Source organism: Megascapheus bottae, chromosome 8, assembly GCF_031878675.1.
Source record: "Megascapheus bottae isolate mThoBot1 chromosome 8, mThoBot2.hap1, whole genome shotgun sequence".
Lineage (NCBI taxonomy): Eukaryota > Metazoa > Chordata > Mammalia > Rodentia > Geomyidae > Megascapheus > Megascapheus bottae.
Window position 1 is genome coordinate 44,906,239 of NC_143516.1, and position 27,036 is coordinate 44,933,274.

The 27,036-nt window shown below is 33.8% G+C and overlaps 1 protein-coding gene across 3 annotated transcripts in view; it reads left to right on the forward strand.

Annotated features, from left to right (window-relative positions):
* Positions 1-27,036, forward strand: part of Ascc3 (activating signal cointegrator 1 complex subunit 3) — a 246,784-nt gene that overhangs the window by 124,829 nt on the left and 94,919 nt on the right. For all 3 annotated transcript variants that reach the window (XM_090338378.1, XM_090338376.1, XM_090338377.1), the window contains 13 exons: positions 2,878-2,997; positions 6,329-6,493; positions 8,154-8,240; positions 9,328-9,504; positions 13,036-13,261; positions 14,565-14,719; positions 17,661-17,759; positions 19,362-19,530; positions 20,681-20,901; positions 22,918-23,003; positions 24,768-24,934; positions 26,616-26,761; positions 26,882-27,002. In XM_090338378.1, coding sequence (XP_090194504.1) covers positions 2,878-2,997; positions 6,329-6,493; positions 8,154-8,240; positions 9,328-9,504; positions 13,036-13,261; positions 14,565-14,719; positions 17,661-17,759; positions 19,362-19,530; positions 20,681-20,901; positions 22,918-23,003; positions 24,768-24,934; positions 26,616-26,761; positions 26,882-27,002 — 1,939 coding nt within the window. The remainder of the gene's footprint in view (positions 1-2,877; positions 2,998-6,328; positions 6,494-8,153; positions 8,241-9,327; positions 9,505-13,035; positions 13,262-14,564; positions 14,720-17,660; positions 17,760-19,361; positions 19,531-20,680; positions 20,902-22,917; positions 23,004-24,767; positions 24,935-26,615; positions 26,762-26,881; positions 27,003-27,036) is intronic.

Below are 27,036 nucleotides of genomic sequence, written 5' to 3' on the forward strand. Positions count from 1 at the left end.
CTAGGCCCTGTAGCTATTGGGTTCAAACATGTTGGCTTAATCGGTTTCAGGTTTCACCTCCATGACTAAGAGTCTTTTGGAGGCCAGAGACCACACTGTGTACATGATCATATGCTTTGGGTTTTATGTAGTATACAGACTTACAACCGACTTACTGTAGGGTTATTTTTTTTTTACTTTTTTTTACTGTATGGTTATTGATGATAAATTTCAGAGGTATTATGGAAAAAATACTTGTTGCATAAAAGGTTCCTGTGTTAAGTAACCACTAGGTGACAGCAGATAGTTGCAAGGAAATTTTTGGGTTTTTTGTCACTAGATGGCATTCAAGGATTAGTCTCAGAATAAATCATGCCATCATAAATTTACATTTATTTTTCTGGAAAATTTTCTCTCTTTGGAGATGGTTAATCTTTGATACTACTTCCTTCTTTCCTTTAATTCTGTTACTAGTAACAATGTATAATGTTTAATTTACAACACTGATTTTGAAAATTGGAGCAAGTCAAATGAAGAGGAACAAAGGGGGATAATTCAGACAAGACTTCAACGTATATCCTAAAAAATTAAGAGGAGTAAGGGAAGGGATGGGTAAAGGAGAGATGGATCAGAATAATGCACCAAGTGACATTGATCAAAGTATATTGTATTCATATTCTTGTTAAATGACAGCTTCTTTGTACAACTCCAGAATTGGAGGAAAAAATACCCAAATGCAGTTGGCTAATTGCTTTGAAAAAAAAATAGAGCAACTTTATTTTATCTTTAAATTCTTTTCTATCCTTTGAGATTATGTGATATTATTTTAAAATAATCTCATGAGGTCTTAGAGAATACAGATCATTATTTGTTAAAATAATAGCATGAGATTATAGGGGAATAAAGATCTAACATTTCGTATACAAATAGGTTTTTGTCAAATAATAAAATAACACAGAGGAATAACTATTTTTTTAGCTCTTGTCAAATTTTCATTTACCTAAGCATGAAAGAAATTGTTTAACACTCTTTAGGAATTGTTACAAACTGCTAAATCATCTCATGTTTGATTCTTCCTGCTCTTCATTTTGTGGAAAACTTATGGCTTATATTTTAGTTAGTTTATGCATTTACTTGTTGAAATTTGGGATTAAGTGGACAGAATGTCCTGTTTGTTCTTAAATGTTTGTCTTTTGTCTTAAACAATAGTGTACTATATCACAGTGATTATTATACATTGCTAAATCTTTTCTTTCCTTGGGGCTTGAACCGGGCCTGGATGCTGTCACTGAGCTCTTCAGCTCAAGGCTACTGCCCTACCCTTGAGCCAAGCCCTACTTCCCATTTTCTAGAGGTTAATTCCAAATAAGAGTCTCGGGTCCTTTTATACCTGGGCTGACTATGAACCTTCATCCTCAGATCTCAGCCTCTTGAGTTGGGTAGGTAGGATTACAGGCATGAGCCATTGCACCAGCTTTATATCTTTTTTTTTTTTTACTTAGCTACATCTCATCCACTCTATCACATCTTAATCGGCACCGATATATTATTGTTTGATGTTTATCTTCTCTTAGTTTGGTTTGGCTATTTTGGATGCTGAAGATTAAACCCAGGAATTGAACCCATATTAAGCACAAACTCTATCACTGGACAATAACCCCAGCTCACCTACATTTCACATATTTCACAATATTAGTTACCTAGAACTTGAAAATAGCAGAATTAAAGTAGCTGTGATTATTTTTATTTTCATACTAGTACTGACAGAATTTTTCTTTGTTTTTGCTCTGTAAATAAAAACAGAGCTTTCTTCTTTGCCAGAAACAGGCAGTACTTTTTTTATACAACTAAGAGTTCAGGAAGAAAAATACATCTGTCAAGGTTCACAAATTTGTATACATAAAGCAAGGCAAACACATTTAGTAAAATATATTTACTATTTCCTATATCTCCATTGGCTAATAAAGCAACTCATTAAAATTAATATTGTCTAACAATTCCTCTATTGCACAGATCTCTTACTAATTTTAAGTTGTCCTTTTGTTTTATTTAATTAATATTAACATTAAATTTCTATGTTAAACATTGCATTTCTAGGAATCCTCTAGTGTTTATTATAATTTAAATATGCTTACAACAAAACCATCCTTATTCTATGGTAGGATTTTTTTTTAAGTATGTACAGTAACATGTATACATTCTAGTATACTTTGTTTCTGTACAGAAGTAAAAACAGGGGCCGGGAGTTTGGCCTAGTGGTAGAGTGCTTGTCTGGCATGCATGAAGACCCAAGTTCGATTCTTTGTTACCTCATTTGTAGAAAAAAAGCCAGAAATGGTACTGAGGCTCAAGTGGTAGAGCTCTATCCTTGAGAAAGTCCAAGGACAGTGTTCAGTCCCTGAGCTCAAGTCCAGGACTGGCAAAAAAAATAAAAAAGTAAAAACATCCTTCATTGTATTTATACTAGCAGTCCTATAAATGTATGTTTCGAGGCAAAAGACATTGTATCTACTGATATTTTGGCATTGATCAGGTATAGAATCAGGTAAAGAATGGTAGAAATACTGTATTTTGTTAGCTTTATTTTAGTACCCTTTAAAATTTTTAAGCTTTCACCAAAATTAAATGAAAACAAATTGGGTAGTTTAAAAAATTAACATTTTCCAAGAATATGTTTAAAGCTTTGTAGCTTTTTAGACTCTAGATAGAGGAAAAATACTTTGATATCATAGATTTTTCAAAGTTTGTTTGAAGGATGTTACTTCTAAGGTGCTACTTTCAATTACACAAGACATAACTGATTGTAATTAATTAGAGAAGTAAAAATTTCTGACAGTGATCTTGCTGTAATGTTCATCTTTGACTATAGCACATTAATTTCTGTATTTTTATTTGCAGATTGCTCTGGGAACTGTAACTAATGTGGAAGAGGCAGTGAAGTGGATAAGTTACACTTATCTCTATGTGCGGATGAGAGCAAATCCATTAGTATATGGCATCAGTCACAAAGCTTATCAGGTAGGAAACTCATTTATTGAAAGAAAAACAACTCAAACTGTTTTTGGGGTTTTGTAATCTTTTCATGATGTAAAGATAAATATTTGCTACTGTTGCCTCATCTGAAAAGTTAGACAATGGGAGAAAAATTAAGATATTTAATCATTTTAGAAAACACAAAAGAAAAATAAATTTGCCCCCTGTAATTATTTTACCTTATTTAAATCTCTTTCCCCACTGATATCAGTAAGGTCATATTTTATTATTAGTTTACTTTTCAGATCTATGTCTATTTAACATAGTATTTTGCTTTGCTTGAACTCTGGCACATACAATGTAAGAAAAAAACTTGACATAAAGAAATGTACACAATTTTTATTATAGGCATATTTTATATAAAATTTATTATCAAGTACTTTTTTATTCCTTATTCTAAGACTGAAGAGGCATTAATGAGTTACTATCTTAACAATTTGGAGGCTGAGGTGAATTTCAGGAATGAGTGCATATGCACAGACAGAAAATTAGATACACATGATCATCAATCTTTCTACAAACTTTGCAGTGTGTGGTCTATGTGGCCCCCAAATTCTGTATGATTTGTCTTTCCTTTAAGACTATGCCTGTACACCCTAGATGTTTCCTAATTACAAATAAAATCTGATTTTGGCTTAATATGAACATTATTTTAGTATAATCTTGTGGATATTCATTTGTGTTAAATTGAAATTATTATGGAATTGAGCTCAAAATTGTGATTTTTTTCCATTTAATATTAGCATATATATGTGTTCTCAGAACAATTGCCATCTTTTTCTTCTTCCTTTTTCTAGGTGATAGATTTCACTGTAAGAAAAATTTAAATTGATCATGGCTTTGTGCTAAAAATACAGAAACATCAGCCACAACTAGTTTTGAGGTTTATAACATAAAGTCATCGCTTTCTTAGTTGGGCCAAGCATAGATATTGCTCGGCTACCATCTTCTCAATTTAAATCTGTACTAGTATTCAAATGGTTGCAATATTATATAGCTCAACTAGTCTTTTATGAAACATAGATGCATTGTTCCCTGTAACCTTACATGTTTTAAACAGTTTAATGGATATCCTTGTTAAAAAAAATATGGAGGCATTGTGAAATAATAAAGATAAGTATTCTGAAGGGGTTACAGAAAAATAAAATACAACATGTGCTTTTATGAGCTAAAATTTTGGGATTCATGAATCTCAAATCTTGGAATTAAATAAACACATCATATTACTGTTTACGTATTAGCTTAATATAAGAAGTCATTTTTATGTAGCTCAACATTACTAAAAATAATTTTGTCTTTTCTTGTAATATAAAGTGATTTGTTTTTCTTTCAGAACACATAGTATTACTTCCTTTACAAGTGAGATTATCCATCCTTTCAAATTTTTATTTATTTGTTTTCTGTCTATCTATCTATTTTGAGAAAGGCTCTTACTATGTAGCACAAGCTACATAGTAAATTCAAAATCCTCTTGCCTTATCCTCTCAAGTGCTGAGATTACAGGTGTACCCTCCATGTCCAAACATAAGTGTTCAGTATAAACTTGTAGCCTCAGAAGTTTTATCAAATAATACATATCCAATAGTTTAACATTAATGGGTTTGTAATTTATAGTTTAAAAATAATGTTTTTTGACTACCTTGCCTGTCCAATTCCACATGATAAAATGGAAATGTTTATTGCAAAAAAATAAATAAAAATGTTTTCTCAAAACTAAAACCTAGTGTAGAGTATCACATAACCAATATTTTAAAGTTTATATTTGTTGATATGATTCTTAAAGCCATGTTTCTGTTTTTTTTTAAATTATTTTAGCTTTCACAAAATAAATAAAACTGTGTTAACTCACTAGATTCCTAAAGTATTTTTGTGTTTTATTTACTCTTTATCAGAGGACCTAGTTTCCCATATTGCTCATGACTAGAAATTAGTCTTTAAGCTTTGGCACATACACATTCATAGGGAGTATATGTGTATACATAAAATTATTTATATACACATAGGTTATAGCAACAATAACATTTGGTATACTTTGTGTTAAATGTTACAATTTCTGATTAGACATAGACTATTATAAATAATAGTTTCAAAAACTCATTAACAACTTCATTTTACTTTTTCTACTTTTATTATAGACAAAATGATATTTTCAACAGCAATTACGAAAAGTATTACAACAATCAAATTACACTCTTACACAGATATTTTTGTATTTAGTTGTATGCATTTTGGCTTGTGAGGAAAAGCATTCTTGCCTTCGCTTCTATCACTGACTATAAAATATGAGGGTAGTTCTATAATTTAAAATGGCTGTTTAGTGTAGCAGCATGTTTCTTTCTCTTTCTCTCCCTCTCTCCCCATCTTCCTTTCTGCCTCTTTCTTTCTCTGTGTGGTACTAGAGCTTGAATTTAGAGCTTTGAATTTTCTTGGCCACTGAGCCATACATTCAGCACAGCTTTTTACTGGTTATTTTAAAGATGGAATCCTGAAGATTTTTCCACCTATGTTGGCCTGGAGCAATCATAGCCCAGCAAGTATTTTATCCTCAGATCTAATTCCCAGTATTTACAATCTGAATATTATAAGTCTATGTGAGAATTTCATATTCAAAAGAATGAGTATCTGAAGACAGTCTACAGATGGTTAACTTAATGAATTTCTAAATTTTTAATGAAGTAGAATTTTTCTAATTATTTCTTTTAAAGGGGGTAACGTGGCCTAGAGGTAGTGTTCTTGTCTAGCATTCATGAACCCCGGGGTCAATTCCTTAGTACCACATGCACAGAAAAAGTCAGAAGTGATGCTGTGGCTTATGTGGTAGAAAGCTAGTCCTGAGAAAGCTCAAAGACCGTGCACAGGCCCTGAGTTCAAGCCCCAGGACTGGCAAAAAAAATAAACATAAATAAATAAATAAATAAATATAAGGGTAACATTACAATGAGAACAAAGGAAGAAACTCTTAGGGGAGGATCACAAGAACTCAATAGCTGTGTGTATAGAAGACAATTTTATAAAAAATGGTACAAGTATTTGAGGAAATATACCCTTAACCTAATTTATATACTGTGTAGTGATGATAAACCACCTACTTTTATATAATTAATAACATTATTATAAATAATATGTATTATTCATGATAATTATAAATAATATGCATTGTTAATATTTGTGTTTATGTTGTATGCAATTTTATGTACTAAATATAAAGCTAAGAAAAGGTATAAAACTTTAAGAAATAAAATATAGCTTTTATGAATAAGTACATTTGCATGTGATGACTCTAAATAATTTCAATATTTATATTTTCTTCCTATAGATTGACCCAACATTAAGAAAGCATCGAGAACAGTTAGTCATTGAAGTTGGACGAAAACTAGACAAAGCTCAGATGATTCGCTTTGAAGAACGAACTGGATATTTTTCCTCAACTGATTTGGGCAGAACTGCCAGCCACTTTTATATTAAATACAACACCATTGAGGTATTACGGTAATTAAATACAGTATGTAGATTCCAGTACTTTTTAAGTTCCAAATACATTAACAATGCAAAATATTAAAAGCAACTGATGTAACAGAATGAATTCAAATTATATGCTCAATAATGATTAAAAATATGACTTTCTTTTTCTTTTCCTGTGTTTAAGTGATCTTTCTGTCTCCTAAGTGCTGGGAGTACAGGCATGTACCACCCTCCCAGCCTAGTTGTTACCTTTTAAAATGTTATGTCTGGTCTGAGATATGGATTCAAAAGATAGAATACCTGTCTAGCAAATGTGAATCCCTGATGTGTTCATTTTTACTTTTGAGGGTTTTTTTTTTTGCCAGTCCTGGGGTGAACTCAGTGCCTGAGCACTGTCCTTGGGCTTTCTCAAGGCTAGAGCTCTACCACTTAGGCCATAGCACCATTTCCTGCTTTTCCTATGAATGTGATACTGAGGAATCAAACCCAGATCTTGGTACATGCTGGGCAAGCACTCTACCACTAGGCCAAACTTCCGACCTCACTTTAACTTTTGTACTTATCAAGTGTGTTTGAGGTGACAAAATACAAATAATTTTTATAGAACTTCAAATGAGGTTTCTTCAAAAGTATGGAAACATCGGGCCGGGAGTTTGGCCTAGTGGTTAAAGTGCTTGCCTAGCATGCACGAAGACCCGGGTTCCATTCCTTGGTACCACATACATAGAAAAAAGCCGGAAGTGGTGCTGAGGCTCTAGTGGTAGAGCTCTAGCCTTGAGAAAGTCCAAGGACAGTGCTCAGGCCCTGAGCTCAAGCCCAGGATTGGCAAAAAAAAAAAAAAAAAAAAAAAAGTATGGAAACATGAAAATTATATGAAATCTAGGTTTTAATCTCATTTAATGATTCCTTACATATATAAGCTTCTTATACATATAGGTATATACCCTGATGTACTCAGTATTTTTCCATATCTTTTCCAAAATAGATCTTGTATTTATTATTGTTATTTTTATAACAAACTTTTTAAATATGTGTTACCTTTCAACTGTTATAGCATGGTTCTCCACTCAACACTTCACATTGTATGTTACTCAACATCTACCTGTTTTCTCCATTACATAATTTTTCTCATTTTCTGACTTGTTAGCATAATGCTACCAAACTACATGCTAGACATATTGGCAGATTTTGTTGTTGTTGTTGTTGTGGCATTTTCTCCATTACTATAATCTTGTTTTACCTTTGTAATTTTTTTATATGCATGGTGACTGATTTTTATACAACTTGGTCTCATGTTTTTCCATATGTTCTCACTATTAATTGTTAGAATCTTTGTATTATGTATTTTGCAAGTTTTTTTTCTCTCTCTGAGTTTTATATGATACATATCAACTTAGAACTGGTTAGTCATGCTCATGCTAAAACAAAGACCAAACATTTTTTAGGTATGTAACATAGGCTTCAATTAATAGCTGTCTTTTTTACCTTTGGCTTCTAAGGATTTATTACGGTTTATGACTGTTTTGCAGCCTCTGAAAACAGTTGGAATGTACGCTACATGGTGTGTATAACTGTGTACATTGCCTAGGCCTCTAGTGTTTTTAAAGATGTATGATTTTTATGACATTAATAACTGTTTGACTTTAAATTTTAATCAAATGTAACACTTACTTTGATAGACTTTTAATGAACTCTTTGATGCTCACAAAACAGAAGGTGACATTTTTGCTATCGTCTCCAAAGCTGAAGAATTTGATCAGATTAAGGTAAGCCTATTAGAAGTTTTAATCAGAGGTGTATTGTCCAGTCCATTCATTAATAAAAGCTTATAATTAACTTTTGTTACTTATTATAAACTAAATGGCCCAATACTTTTGGTATCAGCAATGTTCTATTATTTATCAATTGTTGGGAGCCAGAGTGGAATCAAACTGTACCTTGATTTGCATCAGACAATGGCTTTATTGTCTTATTGTTTTCTGGCCTTATTCTGTTTAAATGACCTGAGATTTACCATATGAATGTAACACCTGGAAGTTCCCAGGGTCTCAAGGAGGGAAGAGGCTGGAGTGGAAAATAAACGCAACAGTCTTGGCAGTCTTTTCCTGGACTGCAGACATCCCGGACCCGGTGTGTCTGTCTCTCTTCTATTTCTTCCTAGTCCTTGCCCCCTATTTCAGGAACCCCAATCTGCGAACCCTGGTTTGCTGCCGGCTGGCCCCGGCAATCAATAATATCTATTATCCTAGAATATTATATGTACTCTGCTATACTTGATATCATTCTTTACATTTACCTCAAATCAAGTAATTTGTATAGGTTTTGCACTAGTGAACATACTGAATAATATAGTATGTACCTGGTGGCTTATTTATAATGTAAAGTTTACTGAATAAAATATATAAAATACATTTATGATTCAAAGTTAGTGTATACTCATAATTTAATCTTATTAGCAGTGGAAAACTCAGTGCTTTGAAACATAGAAATTGATAGATTTAAGCTATAAATGTATTATACCATATAAATATATGACTGTAATGAATGCATTTTAAGATAATAAAGTTTACCCTAATCCAGGTGGGCAGAGGTTTGACTGGTCAAATAAAAAATGAATTACCAAATGAAAGATAGTGAGGTGAGATAATTTAATTTTTATAGCATGTCAAATTTTTATGAAAATGGCAGATTTAATACTGGTGATGAATAATGCAATTGTAATTAAATCAATCTCAAGATGGTTTCATATTGTATTTTATAACTGAGGGAAAATACTAAGTTTTAGCTATACAAAAGTAACTATCTCATACTTAGTAGAAACTTTAAAACATGCATTATGTTTTTTTTCAACAGGTCAGAGAAGAGGAAATAGAGGAACTGGATGCCTTATTAAATAATTTCTGTGAACTATCAGCTCCTGGAGGTGTAGAAAATAGTTATGGGAAAATAAACATTTTACTGCAAACTTATATCAGCCGAGGAGAGATGGACAGTTTTTCGCTCATATCAGATTCAGCATATGTTGCACAGGTAGACTCTTATTCCCTTCCTATTTTTTATTTATATTCAGAGACTGAGGAATCAATTCATTATTCACTGTAAGTGCATTGTTTTGTGAAATGCCACCAGACTACTATTTTATCTAGTTTTGTTCACTTGTACCTCCTCTGTTTAGTTCATGTTCATTAAATCAGGATTTGGGGGTGTTTGGGTCAGACAAATTTACAATAAAATAAGGTATATCTCTTATTATTTAATTACTATGATAGGCCCCTGTTTTAAGTAAAAAGGAAATCTTCTCTATTACTGATACTTAAAATAAGAATGAAAGAAAAATATTCTCTAAGCTACAGCTCATTAAACTTAAAGTACTCTTTAAAATCCTGTGGACAAGGCATTAATTGCTCATTTCTATAATTTTAGCAGGAGCCTGAGATTCATAGGATCACAGGTCAAAGCCAGCCTAGATAGAAAAGTCCTTGAAACTTTACCTCCAAAATAATCAGCTGAGCTGGAAGTATGCCTCATATGCTAAAGTGCTAGGCTTGCTAGACAAGCAAACACAAGGCTATGAAAACTCTAGTACTGGCACAAGAAAAAAGGTTATGGTACAAAATATTCATAATGTTTACATTTTTTATTGAAGAATTTATTAACATTGATTTTACATCATATTTCAAATGACGTGTTTACCAAACAAGTATTCAAGAAGGGAGTCCCTATACAATCACTGGCGCTTAGATTCTAGAACATAATTAAAATTAGGCTGAGGTATTTTATATTCGACTTCTTATGTGAATTAAGTTTTATTTTATCCACTTTATTTTTCAAATTGCAGATTTCTTCTCTAAGCAGGTATTTTTTTTACATGTGTATCTTTATCTCACTAGCATTCATTTCTATTTTGCTTATTATGAAGGGCCAGCCTTACTTAAAAGCAAAATAATGGTATAATATTATTTGGAATGTGTAATTATTATGTTGCCATATATATTTTCATTTTGCTCATAGACAACAGAAAATATATATTAAATAAATTATTCTTTTTTTCTTTCTTCCTTTCTGTTCTTTTCTTTCTTTGTGCTGTTTTGGAGCTTGAACTCAGGCTTTGGACACTGTCCTTGAGTTTGTTTGCTTGTCTGTTTGTTTGTTTGTTTGTTTGTTTGCCAGTCCTGGGCTTGAGCTCATCGCCTGAGCACTGTCCTTGGGCTTTCTCAAGGCTAGAGCTCTACCACTTGAGTCACAGCACCACTTCTGGCCTTTTTCTGTGTATGTGGTACCGAGGAATTGAACCTGGGTCTTCGTGCATGCTAGGCAAGCACTCTACCACTAGGCCAAACTTCCAGCCCAAGTAAATGATTTTTAAGGCTCGCAAATTCTCAGCAGTTCTTTGAAATAGCTGAAAATGTAAAATATGTACAAAAATTAACTCAGATTTATTAGTAAACAGTTTGAATGAATGTAGCAATTTAATCAATGTAACTAAGAATCCAGATGATAATTTCACAGAAAGTGCAGTGAAAATATTTTTATATTCTCTTTATATGTTTCTTAATCCTGTATAGAACTTCCATTTTCTTTTTCTCTCCAAAGTATTGTAATACTATTTGTTACTTTATATTTTCTGATGGTTTGCAGTAAGATAATCATTTAAATAAGAAGTAAAATTTCACTGCGTTCTGGGTGAATAGCCTGACAATTCTACTTGATTAAAGATTCTGAAGATAATAGGAGAGACTAGCTTAAGAATTGTTTTACAGTATAAAACTGGACCAAGACATGAGAAAGGGTATCAATGTTTTTGAAGTAATGCACTTTCTATCTGGAGAATATAATGTAACCCTTCTATTAATTACAATAAAAAAATATATGGGCAAAAAATTTAGACCATGATTGGTGCCCAGGAAGTCAATCTTTCAGTAAGATTGTATCTTAAGATACCCTTCATTTTCTAAATAGCTATTGTGAATTTATCATCCTTGAATGCGTTAGATAAATTATACTGAAGTCTATTATATTTTAAGTTTGAGCTCTCAGTAATTTCACAAGCACTATCAGCTCAGAAGGAAATGATATTTCTTAAACTTTGTTCTCTCAGCACCAAAGATAAACCCTGAGCTCTACTGTGTAAAATTCTATTTTAAAAGGTTATGCTTAGGCTCCCAAAACTGTACATGATATAGACTGTGACCATTGTTATCAAGGATTTTATATCATTCCAGATTAAAATGGTCTGTTTGTATCTTACCACACAGATTTCTTCTTCTGGTTCTTTAGTATTTAGGGAATAGACATTAGTTCTAAACTATGAAAATAACTTTCTCTGATGTAACCTGGAGAAAATTTGCCTGACAATTTTTACCACTATAAGTGGAAATATACATTGTTATAGTCATCGGTATGCTTATCTTATTCGCTTTCCCTAGTCTTAATATACCTTATTTTTATATTCTTTGTATCTCATTTGTCTTAGACTTCTAAAACACTATTTTTGTTCTTGAGTTTCTAATAATGGAAAATAAATAATATAACTTATCAAAAGACAAATGCACATATTCTAGAATATGTATAACCAATTTCCCAATGCTTCTTGTTACTTTTTAACCTCATAATGTTAATTTTAATCTTCTGTTTACAATTGCTGCTTACTGTTTTTCATCTTTTCTTCCAATGTTAATTAAATTAACCATACTTCATTTTCAATAATTTTCAATTCCTATTCATGATTGTAACTACAATCTAAAGTAAAGCAGTCTATAAAGTTAGTGATAAAAAGAAGGAAGTAAAGTGAATGGGAACTAGCTGTGAAAGCTTAGGATGCATTTAAACTTTTTATACGTCTGTTAATAAACTTATCTGCAGATTCTTGAATTTAGAATCTTGCAGTTAGATTTAAAGCCATATTGGAATTGAATACATTCTGACACTGAGTAGCTGTATGTCTGTGGTCCAAATTGTAATTTCTCCAAACTTTAGCTATCTTTAAAAGTCAGCTACTTCAACACGAATGAAATGCAGTTGTTATGAAATTAAATGATCACATATGTATAATAGTACTATCATTAGTTTATAAACAAGCCACTGATAAAATTTTTGCTGCATGTCAGTATTTCCTTTTATATCCTTTCCTCATTAATATTTGTCCCTAACTGGATTTTGCTGTATATGGCCTTATAAATTTAATCTTTCTGTTATAAATATGAGACATTATCACCTGTCACTTTCAGTGGTAGAAAACCTCTTTTCTGCCAAGGACCATTGAGAAATGTATATAATCACTTGTGAACTATACAGAATTGTCAGTACAGGATAATGGGTCATGGGCAGTCAGTGGACAAAAAGCCTGCATGTTTGTTCTGGCTAGAAGTTTCCGGTCCTTGTTAGACACTTCACAGTCTCCTAAACACTTTATATGATGTTTGTCTCATTTAAATAATTAAGAAATGTTGCCCCAGAATTGAAGAATACTCCTTTATTTGCAACTGATTTTGAGTAATAAATTTACTGTCAATTAAAAACATATTGAGTCTTAACTACTGATGTTCCCCTTCTGTTCTTCAGAATGCAGCTAGAATTGTCCGTGCTCTCTTTGAAATTGCTCTGAGGAAACGTTGGCCTACCATGACCTACAGACTACTGAATCTTAGTAAAGTCATCGACAAGAGACTTTGGGGTTGGGCTAGTCCTTTGAGGCAATTTTCAGTGTTGCCACCACACATTTTAACCAGATTAGAAGAAAAAAACCTTACTGTAGATAAGCTAAAGGATATGAGAAAAGATGAAATAGGTAAGCAGGGAGTAAAAATGTTTAACTGTATTTGTGCAAAATAAAATAAGAAGTAAAAGTCATGTGAATTTTTATACTACCAAACACATTTTTACCATATTTATGAAATCTCTTTTTATATATATATATGTGCATACATATACTTACGTATTTTATAAGTAGAATCTGTTATAATGATAAGAATCAGTTGATGATGTTCCTTCTCAATTTAAATTCAGTATTTGAATTCATAATCATTTGCAACATCTGTCAGCAATAGTGTAGTAAGAAAATATAAACATTAAGCTTTACATTTCTTGAAGTTTCTAAATGAGCTAAGTACACAAACATACTTTTAAACTTAGTATCAATGTGTACTTATTATTTGGTGGATGACTTTTTCATGTTACATTGAAAAGTTTTTCCTCCATTTCCATGAAAGCTAACATTTTCTTGGACTAATATATATAATTAGACAATATTTCAATTTTGTGTGGGTTACATATTACAGATGAAAGAGGTCAGGAGGCAGGCTAATAAAGACAGACTATTACTGCTAGAAAGAATCCCACAACAGTTGAGAGAGGTTATTACACTTGTAAAGGAAGAAATATTTCTTCTATGATGGGGTAGAATAAGGAAATAATGATTATAAATTAAAATTGTTGATGCGGGAAGTTGAGAATGCACATATAGGGGATAATATAATATAATATTTTAGAAGGTTCACTACTTTCAATATGGTTTAGTAAAAAACTTTGATTTACTAATTATTTTTAACTCCTTTATCAGGAAGACAGTAAACCTAATGCTGTAAAATATAATTTGTTTCCACTTAGTTGCTTAAATTGGTCTCATTTGTTTATAGTTACTTTGTGGTGAATCCCCCCCTTTGCAGTGTTTGGGGGGGGGTTTCAGAATCTGTTTATGAAAACTTGTATACAGTTCTGTGCTAGATTGAAAATACTTTGTTTTACCTTCATAATTTCTGGTTATGGCTTCTATAGTGTCATAAACAAACATGGAACTACATAGGTCTTTTTTACAGTAACTTGAATATTATCAAGTCTCAATAATTTTAAAAACCCTTTTAATAACTAAAGAAATGTTGATCCTAGTTTTAAAATATAAGTTGCTAATTCAAGTTAACTATTACAAAATATTCAAACATGCTGGGTCAAGAATGTCAGCTATTCTACATAGCAAATCATAAAACAAGCAATAAAATCACCTTCTCTGAAATCCCATTTAAAAGTCAGATTATATTGCTTTTTTCCCCCCTATTTCTGAGCACCTTTTTTCCTGTGTGATATTTTCCTTTCAGGTCACATTTTGCATCATGTGAATATTGGTCTGAAAGTCAAGCAGTGTGTTCATCAAATTCCTTCTGTTACAATGGAGGCATCCATTCAGCCCATCACCCGGACTGTTCTCCGAGTGACACTCAGTGTCAGCCCCGATTTCACTTGGAATGATCAGGTAAAAGTGGAAAATAACTGTATAGACATACATCTAAAGTTCTATTATACCTTCTCACATTCAGAAAATCTTTACAAACAAGTATTGAAGGGTCATTAAAAACTGTATATGTCGCTGCCTGCCGCAATGACGTGTCACATAGGAGGCGGACTGGGAATGATCACAGACTCAAATAGGCGCAAGCAGAGGTTTTTATTTCTCTCTCCTTCTCTTTCTGCCTTTCTCCTTCTCTATACCTTTCTCCTCCTCTCTGCCTTTCTCCTCCCTTCCCTGGAAATCCTACACTATTTATATCCTTAAGCAGCCAATCACAGTAAAGGTCATCTGCACAAGCAGCAAACAAACCTGCAAGAAATCTAGCAATCACACTGTATTCACAAGCATGGAAGAAACAAATCAACAAATGCAAAGAAACTACTTCCTGGTCAGCAAGTACTGACTCATTGGCGAGCTGCCAGGTGCCATCTTATAATCTTACTTCCTCAGGAGGCTGAAAGCAATATATATATATATATATATATATCATCCTGAAGAGAAATATGGCATATTAATATATCAACTAGTAGGAATTATTTAGACCATTTAAGGAAAATTAAAAGTACAACACTGAATGAAGTGCTAATGGCTCATGCTTGCAATCCTAGATACTCAGGAAGCTGAGATACGAGGATCATGGTTCGAAGTCAACGTAGGCAGGAAAGTCCATGAGACTCTTACCTTTAAATAGTAACCAAAAAGCTAAGGAGAAAATGTGGCTTAAGTGGTAGAATGCTAGGGTTGAGAACAAATGCTCAGGCATAGTGCCCAGGTTCTGAGTTCAAGCCCCAGGGCCAGCATAAGAAAAAAAAAAAGTAAGTACAACACTGAGAAGTATTTTAGTGTATTCTACTACTTTGCACATTAGTTCTGTTTTCTTGTATTTTCTCTTTCATCTCCATATTTTTTTTTTGCCAGTCCTGGGCTTGGGATTTCTCAAGGCTAGAGCTTTACCACTTGAGCCTCAGCACCACTTCTGGCTCTTTTCTGTGTTTGCGGTACTGAGGAATCAAACCCTGGTCTTCATGCATGATAGGCAAGCGCTCTACCACTAGGCCAAACTCCTGGCCCCTCCTCTTTATTTTTTGCTTATCTCTCCTCACTTTAATTTTAGCTTACCAAAAATTCCAGAGTCTCTATGTTAAAAGAACCATTTTTATTTCCTCTTGAGACTTCTTTTTTCATGGTCTCCAAAGACTTAATTGATTGCTAATAAGAAGATTGCTTGCAGTATTCTTTTATTTTCTTTACCTCTCTTAACACTTACTTTCCTTACCTCTCTTAAGTACTTACCACTACATACTTAGCTCTTCCTCAAAATATCCTTTGGTTCCCATAACTTTGCTGCTTGTATTTTTATTCCTCTTACTTCATTTCTTCCATCAGTAGTCTGTATGTAATTTTATTATGCTAAAGCATATAGTATACATACACACACACTTGTGCACTCACACACACATATAGAGATTTATATGTAACAAAGATCACTAAATTCTTTTCGGTCAACATGGTTTTAAATCTAAAGGTGTGGTATTAGAAATTGTAAATTGAAAGTCAGGTAACTCTTTTTTTTCAGGAAGTCAGTGGAAGGAGCATAGTAATGCTTTAATTCACATAGTTATTATGTGATTCTAATTATATTTATGAATGAACTTTGTTCAACATTGTGCTCCAAAATTATACAGCCATGGTTCTAATCCAATTCTCAGTTGGCCTTTGTGTGTCAAATTCTTCCTAGAATTCGCTCATTTTTAAATGTGGACAATAAGGATTTTTCTCAAAGAATTTTTTATGATAATGAGATGACAAATTATACTCAATATTTTTATAAATTTAAATTTTCACCTAAAAATATAATAGCCCTATAAAATATTACAGCTAATGAATATTTTGGAATAAATAAAAGTTCATATTTTTTCTGTTTCAATGTCCATAGCCAATCTCCAAGTTTAGTTTAAATCATAAAACAGAATAATTATTTTTAGAATAAGCTGTCAGAATGTGGTTGGCTTTAAGAATGGAAACCTTAACTTGCTTCAACCTGCTGTATGTAAGATAATGTCCTTGTACAGTAATAAGATCCAAGAGTAGAATAAGCTGGAAGGATGATGTAATCTTCTGATTAATGATAGCATTCAAGACCTATCCTCTTTGCTATGCTGACATAGTTGGGCATTTCCCAGATGTTTTCTTGTTTCCTTTTTCATGTAAGCAGGTAAAATGTATCCCACTTCCTCAGCCTAGTGTTACACCTGTTTATTACTGTTGGGCCAGTATTTGTCTTAGGCTTTTCCTTTGTTACAGCTTTTGTTGGGAAAATGCCATAACATATGTGGATTAAGATTAAGATGATCTCATGGGTTTTGGTCACCTTCTTAAAATCCCATTAGAGAGAAATGAATTATAAACAAAATGGCACCTTACAAGGAAAAGAATGTGGAATGGATAACCAAAATACAGTGTTTACATCCAGTGGAATGTTACTTTTCCGTGAAAGGAATAAAGTTCCGATACATACTAAAACATAGACATGTACTATGAAAACATAGATAAGCTTCATAAAAGACTATGTATTATCTGATTTGGTTTATGTAATATGTTCAGGAGATGTAAATGTATAGTGAATAGGTGCATAGTGCTAACAAATGCAAATTTTCTTTTTGGGGTGGTGAATATGTTCTAAAATTAGATTATATGTTTATAGTATGGTACCGCTATATATATAGCGTAGCTTCGTAAATGTGCTGTCTATAATGTTAAGTGTTATTTAAACCTTTGTAAACTTTGTATACTAAATTATCTATCAAAAAAATTGCTGAAAAAAGAAAATAGATGCCAAGTGTATAAATAATGCTACCTCTTGAGTTTATAATAGTCACAGTACTATGATCCATATTTCTTCTAGGTCCATGGAACAGTAGGAGAACCCTGGTGGATTTGGGTAGAAGATCCTACAAATGATCATATTTACCATTCAGAGTATTTTCTAGCTCTTAAAAAGCAGGTAAATATGTGCTGTGAATACATTACTGTTTTGCTGTAATAAAAATAAAATACAATTTCTTTTTTTACTGTATTGTTCCATTTTATCATATTACCATTAGGTATTATTTATTTTGTTGTATGTTTCTTTTTTAAGGTGTTAAAGCCTTAAAGACAATGATTAAATGTTACAGTATTGCTAGTGTAATGTAATCAACATTTAAGACATTAAATTATTATCTTTATTATGGTTTAAACAATGGCTTCCAAGCTAGGTGCAGTGGCTCAGGTCTCTAATCCTAGCTACTCAGGAGGCTGAGATCTGAGGATCTCTGTTCAAAGCCAGCCCCGCCCCGGCACTAAGTAACTCTTATCACTAGAAAATGGGAAGTGGGGCTGTGACCCTAACATTTTCCCCCTCCCTACTGGCTTGGTGCATACACCTGTACCCCCATTCAGTGAATGTGGGGTTATAATCTGCATTGTCAGCACCTGGGAGACAATACCCAGGCCCAGGGGTAGGGCAGTAGCCTTGAGCTGAAGAGCTCAGGGACAGTGCCCAGGACCAGAGTTCAAGCTCCATGACCCACAGAGAGAGGGGGGGGGAGGAGGGGAGGGGGGAGAGAGAGAGAGAGAAAGAGAGAGGGGGGGGCTTCCAGAGCTAGGGAATATGTAAAATAGATGTGATAAATAAGAATATAATAAATGTAACATACATATAACACTTAGAAATACTGAATCTCATAAGGTGAGAAGTAGTAATATGATTAATTAGTTGCAAAAATATGAAGAAATTGTATGAATGATACTTGGTAAATTTTAATAATGAAGTAATCAATTAACCTGAGATGGTTATATATATATATATATATACATATATATATACAAATATATACAAATATGTCAAGCTGTGAGCATGGCCTAATGGTAAAGTGCTTACCTAGTATGCACAAAGCCCTGGGTTTATTTCCCTGATACTACATACACAGAAAAAGCTGAAAGTGGTACTGTGGGTAAAGTGGTAGAGCATTAGCCTTGAGAAAGCCCAAGGACAGTGTCCAGGCCCTGAGTTTTAGCCCCAGGACTGGCAAAAAAAAAAAAAAAAAAAAAAGCATTGCTGTATTATATAGTATAAATAAGTATAAATTTTACTCTTAGAAAGGAACCACTCACAAGTCTCGTACAGTAGTAAATATCTCAGCTACATAGAAATGCAAAATGTAGCTGGCTCAGGCTCAGTGGCTCACCCTGTACTCCAGAGGCTGAGATCTGAGGATCAAGGTTCAAAGCCAGCAGGGGCACAAAAAGACCAGAGACTCTTATCTCCAATTAACCTCTAGAAAAAGGGGAAGTGGGGCTTGACTCAGGGGTAAGTCAGTAATTTTGAGCTGAAGAGCTCAGGGACAATGCCCAGGCAAAGTTCACACCTCATGACCCACCCCCCCCCAAAAAAAAGAAAGAAAGAGAAGGAAGGAAGGAAGGAAGGAAAGAAGGAAGGAAGGAAAAGAAAAGAAAAGAAAAAAATGCAAATTGTATTCTTTATTTTGGTAGCTCTTGTATACAGATTCTACCATCTTAACAATAAACTACTACCATACTTATTTTAGGCTTTATCTTACATTAGGTCATTAATAAAGAACCTCAACTACTGGTATTTACAATTCCTATTTTTGAGCCTTTGCCTTCCCAATACTACATCCGAGCAGTGTCTGATAGATGGTTAGGAGCTGAGGCTGTCTGCATTATCAACTTTCAACATCTGATTCTACCAGAAAGACATCCTCCCCATACAGGTAACATATTGAATGCCATTTGAATTGTTGATTTACCTCAAATTGTTCTTTTAATTAATGTTGACAAATATTTATACTTTACAGTTATTATAAATCAAAATCCAGCTGACTTGACTATATAGTTTGGCCTAAAGTGTACATAAGTATAGTAATAAGTTCAGTTTAGCCAAAAAAGTCTTTCACTGAAATAAAACATCTTGATTTAACATTAACTGTAATTGTGCATTTTACATTACACATGTTCAAACTTTTGTCCTATTAAAAATGTATCAATATATTGCTTAGCATTGCCAGTCTAAATTTGCAATGCCTTTTCTCCTCAATATTCTTTTTTTTTTTAGGGACTTTTTTTAAATTGTAATGTATAGAGGGGTTACAGTTATATTCGCCAGATAGTAGGTGCATTACTTCTCACACATTGATACCCCTTCTCATGTTTTTGTTCTCCTCAATTTTCAGTACTACAGAAAACTGAAACAGTTGTTCTCTGGCATAGAAGACGTGTAGTTTATCAGGCACCAGTGGCTTACCCCTGTAATCCTAGCTTCTCAGGAGGCTGAGATCGCAGATTGCAGTTCAAAACAAGCCAGGGCATGAAAGTCCATGACATTCTTATTTCCAATTAACCACCAGAAAACCGGAAGTGATGCTATGGCTCAAAAGGCAGAGTGCTTGTCTTGATCTGAAGAGCTCAGGGACAGTGCCAAGGCCCAGAGTACAAGGCCTATGACCGACCAAAAACAAAAACATGTAGTTTGCTCTCAGCTACCCATGTAATAGAGTAGATCAGTAGATAGGGCTAATCGGAACCTTTAGATAAATGCTTTATCATTTGTCCATACCTTCCTTTTTCCCCCCCTTTGGCTTTTGGCTTTTGTTTATTTTTCCAACCATGTCTCTTTTTTTGCTTTGGGCTGGCCTTAAAGCATAGATCTTCCTACCTTCACATTCCATATATCTGGATTGCAGTTTTGTGCTACCACATCCAGCTTGTTTTTGTATGTCAAGTGATAAATATGACAAAAGATAAAAAGATAAATCATTGGTATAGAATAACTTAATCATTTTCCCCTAAAACTAAGGCTTGTTACAATGTTTTCTTTAAAATAGTTTCATTTATTTTATAGCAGTGCCTGTTGGATCTTTTCAGAATTACTGGATCTCCAGCCTTTGCCAATCACTGCTTTGGGATGCAAAGCATATGAGGCCTTGTATAACTTCAGCCACTTTAACCCTGTGCAGACACAGATATTTCATACTCTATATCACACAGACTGTAATGTTCTACTTGGAGCACCTACTGGGTCAGGAAAGACTGTTGCAGCTGAACTTGCCATTTTTAGAGTCTTCAACCATTACCCCACCTCAAAGGTATGTGGAAAGTATATTTGTTCACATTCTATTCAAAGAAACAATTCATAATCTCTAAACTAGCCACTTCTAAACATAATTAATGAATGTTGTTTTCCAGTGAAAAGATGTTATTCTCTGAATGAGTTTTTCAGAGTCCTGATCAGCATGAGTATAATTTCATGCAAAAAATGTTACCTCAGACTCTTGAGTCTTCTATTTTTGATTGCATATAGTCGTGTTACATTCACACATTCTTTCCTTATATCTACACTTTGTAGGTAACTTCTTTTTTGTTTAATTTTATTTTTTATTGTCAGCGTAATGTATAGAGGGGTTACAGTTACACTCACCAGGTAGTAGGTGCATTACTTCTCGCCCATTGATACCCCTTCTCATGTTTATGTCCCCATTTCCCTCACCCCACTGCCTCCCCAATCATCTTGTTTTCCCCCCTTCCCTTTCCTATTTCAAATAAACAAATAAAAATACATACAATATACCAGGTATCAAAGTCAGATATAGTAACAATATGAGATTAACCAAAGGTCAAAAATAGAGGAGAGAAGGGGGCCTGGAGTTTGGCCTAGTGGTAGAATGCTTGCCTAGCATGCATGAAGATCCAGGTTCAATTCCTCGGTACCACATGCATAGAAAAAATACTGGAAGTGGTACTGAAGCTCAAGTGGTAGAGCGCTAGCCTTGAGAAAGTCCAAGACAGGGCTCAGGCCCTGAGCTCAAGCTCAGGATATTTAATTCATAGAGATAAGATATAGAGATACATAATTATAATCAAATTCTTTGTATATGGTGAAAATGCTGATACATTTTTTTCAAGTTTAATTATACTTAAATCTAAATAGAAAAGTAACTATTGCTCTATGTTTCTCCAAGTAACTGTGGTCTTGTTCATTAATGTGTAATAATATTGAATCCTTCAAATACTCTACCTCTGAACCTCCAGAATAGCTTGAATCACAGGGTGCGCCACTAAGATCAGGTCCCATTCTCATTTCTTACTCCCTTATTCCTCTTGGGATGTTCTAGTTTATTTGGTTGTTCTGAATCATGCTTCTGTGGTTCTGTGATTGTAGGAGTGCACACACATGTTTCTAATTTTATGTCTTAGATATATAGTCAGAAGTGCAATTGCTCTATCATTTTTTAATATTAACGGTCTTTCCTTTGCTTCTTAATTTTTTTATTGTAAGAATGATGTAGAGAGGGATTACAGTTATATCATATGATAGTCTTGTTTAAATTTTTTTTGTTGTGGTATTGGGAACTGAGTTCAGGGCCTGGGTACTATCACTTAGCCTTTTTACTCAAACCTGGTTCTCTGCTACTGGAACCACAACTCCACTTGAGTTGTTGGTAGTGAATTGGAAATAAGAGTCTCTGAGGTTATCTTCCTGGGCTGGCTTCAAATTTTTATTCTCAGTCTCCTGACTAACTAGGATTACAAGTATGAGGCACTGGTGCCTGGCACAGTGTTTAAAAATTGAAGATTATTCCATTATGAAAATTGTTATAGTTTCTTTTATTTGACAATATTTGAAAATATTGTCACTGGTGGAAAATAACTTAACCTAAAGCACCCACCTCTCCCATGACAGCCATATCTTAGCACTGACCTATTGCCAGCCCCACTGAATCATCTCCATTCCCCTTCCCCCTGAACAAGTAAATGCACCAGCGGTATTGGAAGAGAGCCTAGGACCAAGACCATATTTGATGCTTGTGTCCCTGATGAACACACATGCTGTTGAAATTTTGAAACTCCTTCGTCAAAATGTCTGCTCACCCACCCCACCTCCATCTCACTCAGCTTCTATCTGCATCTTTACCCCACTGACATCACTCTTTCTACCTAATATTTGAAGAGCCCTAGTTATAAGAGGAGTGTGCCATTTCCTCTTCAGCCTGTTGGTCTGTTTAGTTCATTTTCTGCCCTTTCTTTATCCTGATATCCTCATAGCTCAGTTTCCTTACAGTCACTAATTTTATACGAATTTTTATACACTCTCCATTTTTAAGGCAGTGTATATCGCTCCCCTAAAAGCCCTTGTACGTGAAAGAATGGATGACTGGAAAATTAGAATAGAAGAGAAACTTGGTAAAAGGTAAGTTCTTTCTTTTATTTACTAAATATTGTTTTATTTTCTCTCATATGTGGAAGCTAGACTTAAAGTAAAAAGACAGGAAAACACGAAGTGGTAGATCTTTTGAGAAAAACCAATATAATGATAGGGAGACAAAAGAAGGAATACATAATATACAAGGATGAAAATGCCATGGTGAAGCATTATAAATTATGTTTTACAATTACAAAAAGAAAAATATAATGTTTTCTAAAAGTATAAACTCCAGTGGGATTTAGCAGTATTAAATGTGTTCTGAATGAATCTTCATAACCTTTTAGTTAAAACTTTGCAACTGCTATTAAAATTATATTAGTATATACAGTTTTTAAGAATGAAAGTGAAATTCCCTCAATTATTTATTGTGGAATGTTTTCTTGTGTGTGTGTGTGGTGCTCATCCTTGGGCTTGAACTCAGGGCTTGGGCTCCATCCCTGAGCTTTTTTCTTCAAGGCTAGGACTCTACCGCTTGAACTACAGTAGCTCCACTTCTAGCTTTTTTGCGGGTAGAGTGGGTCATGGGGCTTGAACTCTACCTAGGCGCTGTACCTGGGGTCTTCAGCTCAAGGCTACCACCTACCCCTGGGCTACCGCCCTACCCTGAGCCAAGCCCCACTTCTCATTTTCTAGAGGTTAATTGAGGTAAGAGTCTCCGGTCCTTTTGTGCCTGGACTGGCTTTGAACCTTGATCCTCAGATCTTAGCCACCTAGGTAGATAGGATTACAAGATATTTTTATTCCCCCCACCAAAAAAAATTATAGCTATTTTTCCTGCACATTTTTCAGATTAACTTCCTGAAATTACTGAAAGGGCATTTTGCATACAAATTACTTATTAAGAAATAGTACTCATGGGGTCGGGAGTTTGGCCTAGGGGTAGAGTGCTTGCCTAGCATGCATGAAGACCCAGGTCGATTCCTGGTACTACATACATAGAAAAAAGCCAGAAGTGGTGCTGAGGCTCAAGTGGTAGAGCTCTAGCCTTGAGAAAGTCTAAGGACAGGACTGGCAAAAAAAAAAAAAAAAAAAGAAATAGTACTCAGAACTATAAGAATAGTATTTTTAAGTTACTATTTTAATAAATTACAAAACCATTCATGTAATGGTTGTAGATAACCTACATCATTGAGTAAATTATGGTGTATTTATGCAATGCAAGATTCTGTATAACTCTAAATGAATGAATTCTTTAATGATAGATGATCTCTAGAAATGATACCAAACTTTTATTTTATGTCCTGTCTTTTCAAACTGATAAAGTATATGAATATGTGGATACTTTAGAATGAGTTCTGTATGACTAAAGGATTAGAATATTGTGAAGATGATTCATTTTTTTATTCTTGAAATGGTCAACATAATATATTAAATGTGTAAATGTTTAGCAAAATAAAAATAAGTCAGTGCTTCGGGAACCTTATACAGAGAAGAAACAATTCTTTCTGTTTTCTGATGTTTAATAGTAGCTTAAAATTTAGTAGCTTATGTCCAGATTTTCTGTATTAGATATCTAACTCTCACTGAGTTTTTCTATATCCTCTTTTTCATTGTAAGACTGAGACTTTCTTAGAAAGAGGTGGCACATACATAGTTGCTGTGGCCTATCTTATGTCCCAGTATTTGTAAGTTTACCTGGAAAGAAAAAGTTGGAAAAGTACTTTTAATCATTCTAAAATTTTGCTTCAGAAAGGGTATTTTTCCTTTTTCAGTATTATATTTTACTTGATCACTTCTCTTTCCCTCCAGAGTTATTGAGCTGACAGGAGATGTGACTCCTGATATGAAATCCATCGCAAAGGCCGACCTGATTGTCACCACCCCTGAGAAGTGGGATGGAGTCAGTAGAAGCTGGCAGAACAGGAGCTATGTTAAGCAAGTCACTATTCTTATCATAGATGAGATCCATTTGCTTGGTGAGTTCTAACATACTGAAGTCATTTTATGAACCTCAAGTTTCTTTTACTAATAGTGTTTTTAACATATATAAATGTATATATTGATGAGGACAATATGACATTTTTATATGTATGCAGTGTGGAATAATTATATCACACTAGGCCTTCACCTCACATAACTTTTATGGTAATTCATTACACATTTGTTCCTATAGCAGTTTTTTATTAAAGATTTATTAATGTTGGTTTTTACATCATGTTTCAATTGACGTGTTCAACAAACAAGTATTCAAGAAGGGAATCTCTATATGCAATCACTAGCACTTAGATTTTAGAACATAATTAAAATTAGGCTGAGGAGTTGTATGTCATAGATATATATTAATCCATGTAATAAAACATTGTCTATAGAATAATAATTTTTATGTATATGTAATTGTGTTTATATTTCCAATACTATGACCATAGCATTGGGTATGCAAATATTGAGTCATCACTCTTGTAGTGTTTGGATCTAATAGCCACATATTAAGGATACCATGAGCCTCTTGTTCCTTTGATCTTGACTTGTCTCACTCAACACAGATTTATTAACTGTAGTGATTTTGTTACACAATCAATACATGTTATAGACTATTCCACCTATCTGACTGACAATACTTTTTAGCAAACATCTTCATGTTACTTTTCCATTCCACTCTACACTAGTTCCAAACAAGCTCCGTTCTATGTGTTTGTATTTTTTTTTATTCTGCTCATCAGTGAGGTTAGAAAGTATTTGCCTATCTCTCCATGCCTGCCTTATTTCTTTTAGCACAGTTTCCTCTAGAAGCATCCATGTTGTCATAAAGTGATAGGGTACCTGTGGGTACTGGGACTTGAACTCAGTACGTTAAACTTGTGCTTGGCTTTGTCACTCATAGCTGGTAGTCTACCACTCAATCTGTTTCTCTACTTCCAGCTATTTGCTGGTTTTGTGAAGGGAATAATCTTACAAATCTGTCTGCCTGGGCTTCCTCCAAACCATTATTATCAGATATCAACCTTCTAAGTAACTACAATTATAAGCTTGAGCCAGCATGATCTTGGCATGCTCTCTTTTTCCTTAATTGCGTAATAATATTTCACTGTGCCGTATACATACTACCGTTTTATTCCTTGATTCTCTTTCTTAGTTTTATGATTAATATTGCCATGGACATATTATATATATACTTTAACATGTTGATTTCCATTTCCCTGAATATACCCAGAAAAGGGATTGCTAGATTATATGATAATCCTAGGTTGTTGGGTTTTTTTGTTTTTGTTTTATTATGTTTTATTGTTGGGGTGATGTGTAAGGGGGTTACAGTTTCATTCATCTGGTAGTAGGTACTTCTTGAACATTGATACCCATTTTCATGATTTTCTCCCACTTTTCTTTCCTCACCCCCTTCCAATCCCCTTTCTTCCATATTTCAAATGTATGTACAATATACCAGGTGCCAAAGTCAGTTACGGTAACAACATGAGATAAACAATAAGGGAAAGAAGAAATAACTTTGCATAGTACGTCAGGAACAACAATCACAAAGATTGTTTCCATATCCTGGAGTTCATTTCCCATTTTTTAAGAACATATTAACTCTACAACATTGTACTTGTAGTAGCCATCATGGGTTTGTTAAATGGTTAATATTTCTTGTACTATTTGTAGGGGAAGAAAGAGGTCCTGTTCTAGAAGTCATTGTGTCTCGAACAAATTTCATTTCATCACACACGGAAAAGCCTGTTAGAATAGTTGGGCTGTCTACTGCATTAGCTAATGCCAGAGATCTTGCTGACTGGCTTAATATTAAGCAGGTATGTGGAAGACTGATAGGTAAATCAGACATTTAGTAACAACTTTTACATTTAAATTTATAATGTTTTGTGCTCGTTAATTACAAGCATTGAAGATTACTTGCCCCATGTTTTCTGTAGATGGGCTTATTCAACTTCCGACCATCAGTACGCCCTGTTCCACTAGAAGTGCACATTCAAGGCTTCCCAGGTCAACATTACTGTCCTCGCATGGCTAGTATGAACAAGCCTGCATTTCAGGGTAAGTTTCAGACTCTTTTTTTATTTTCATGTCA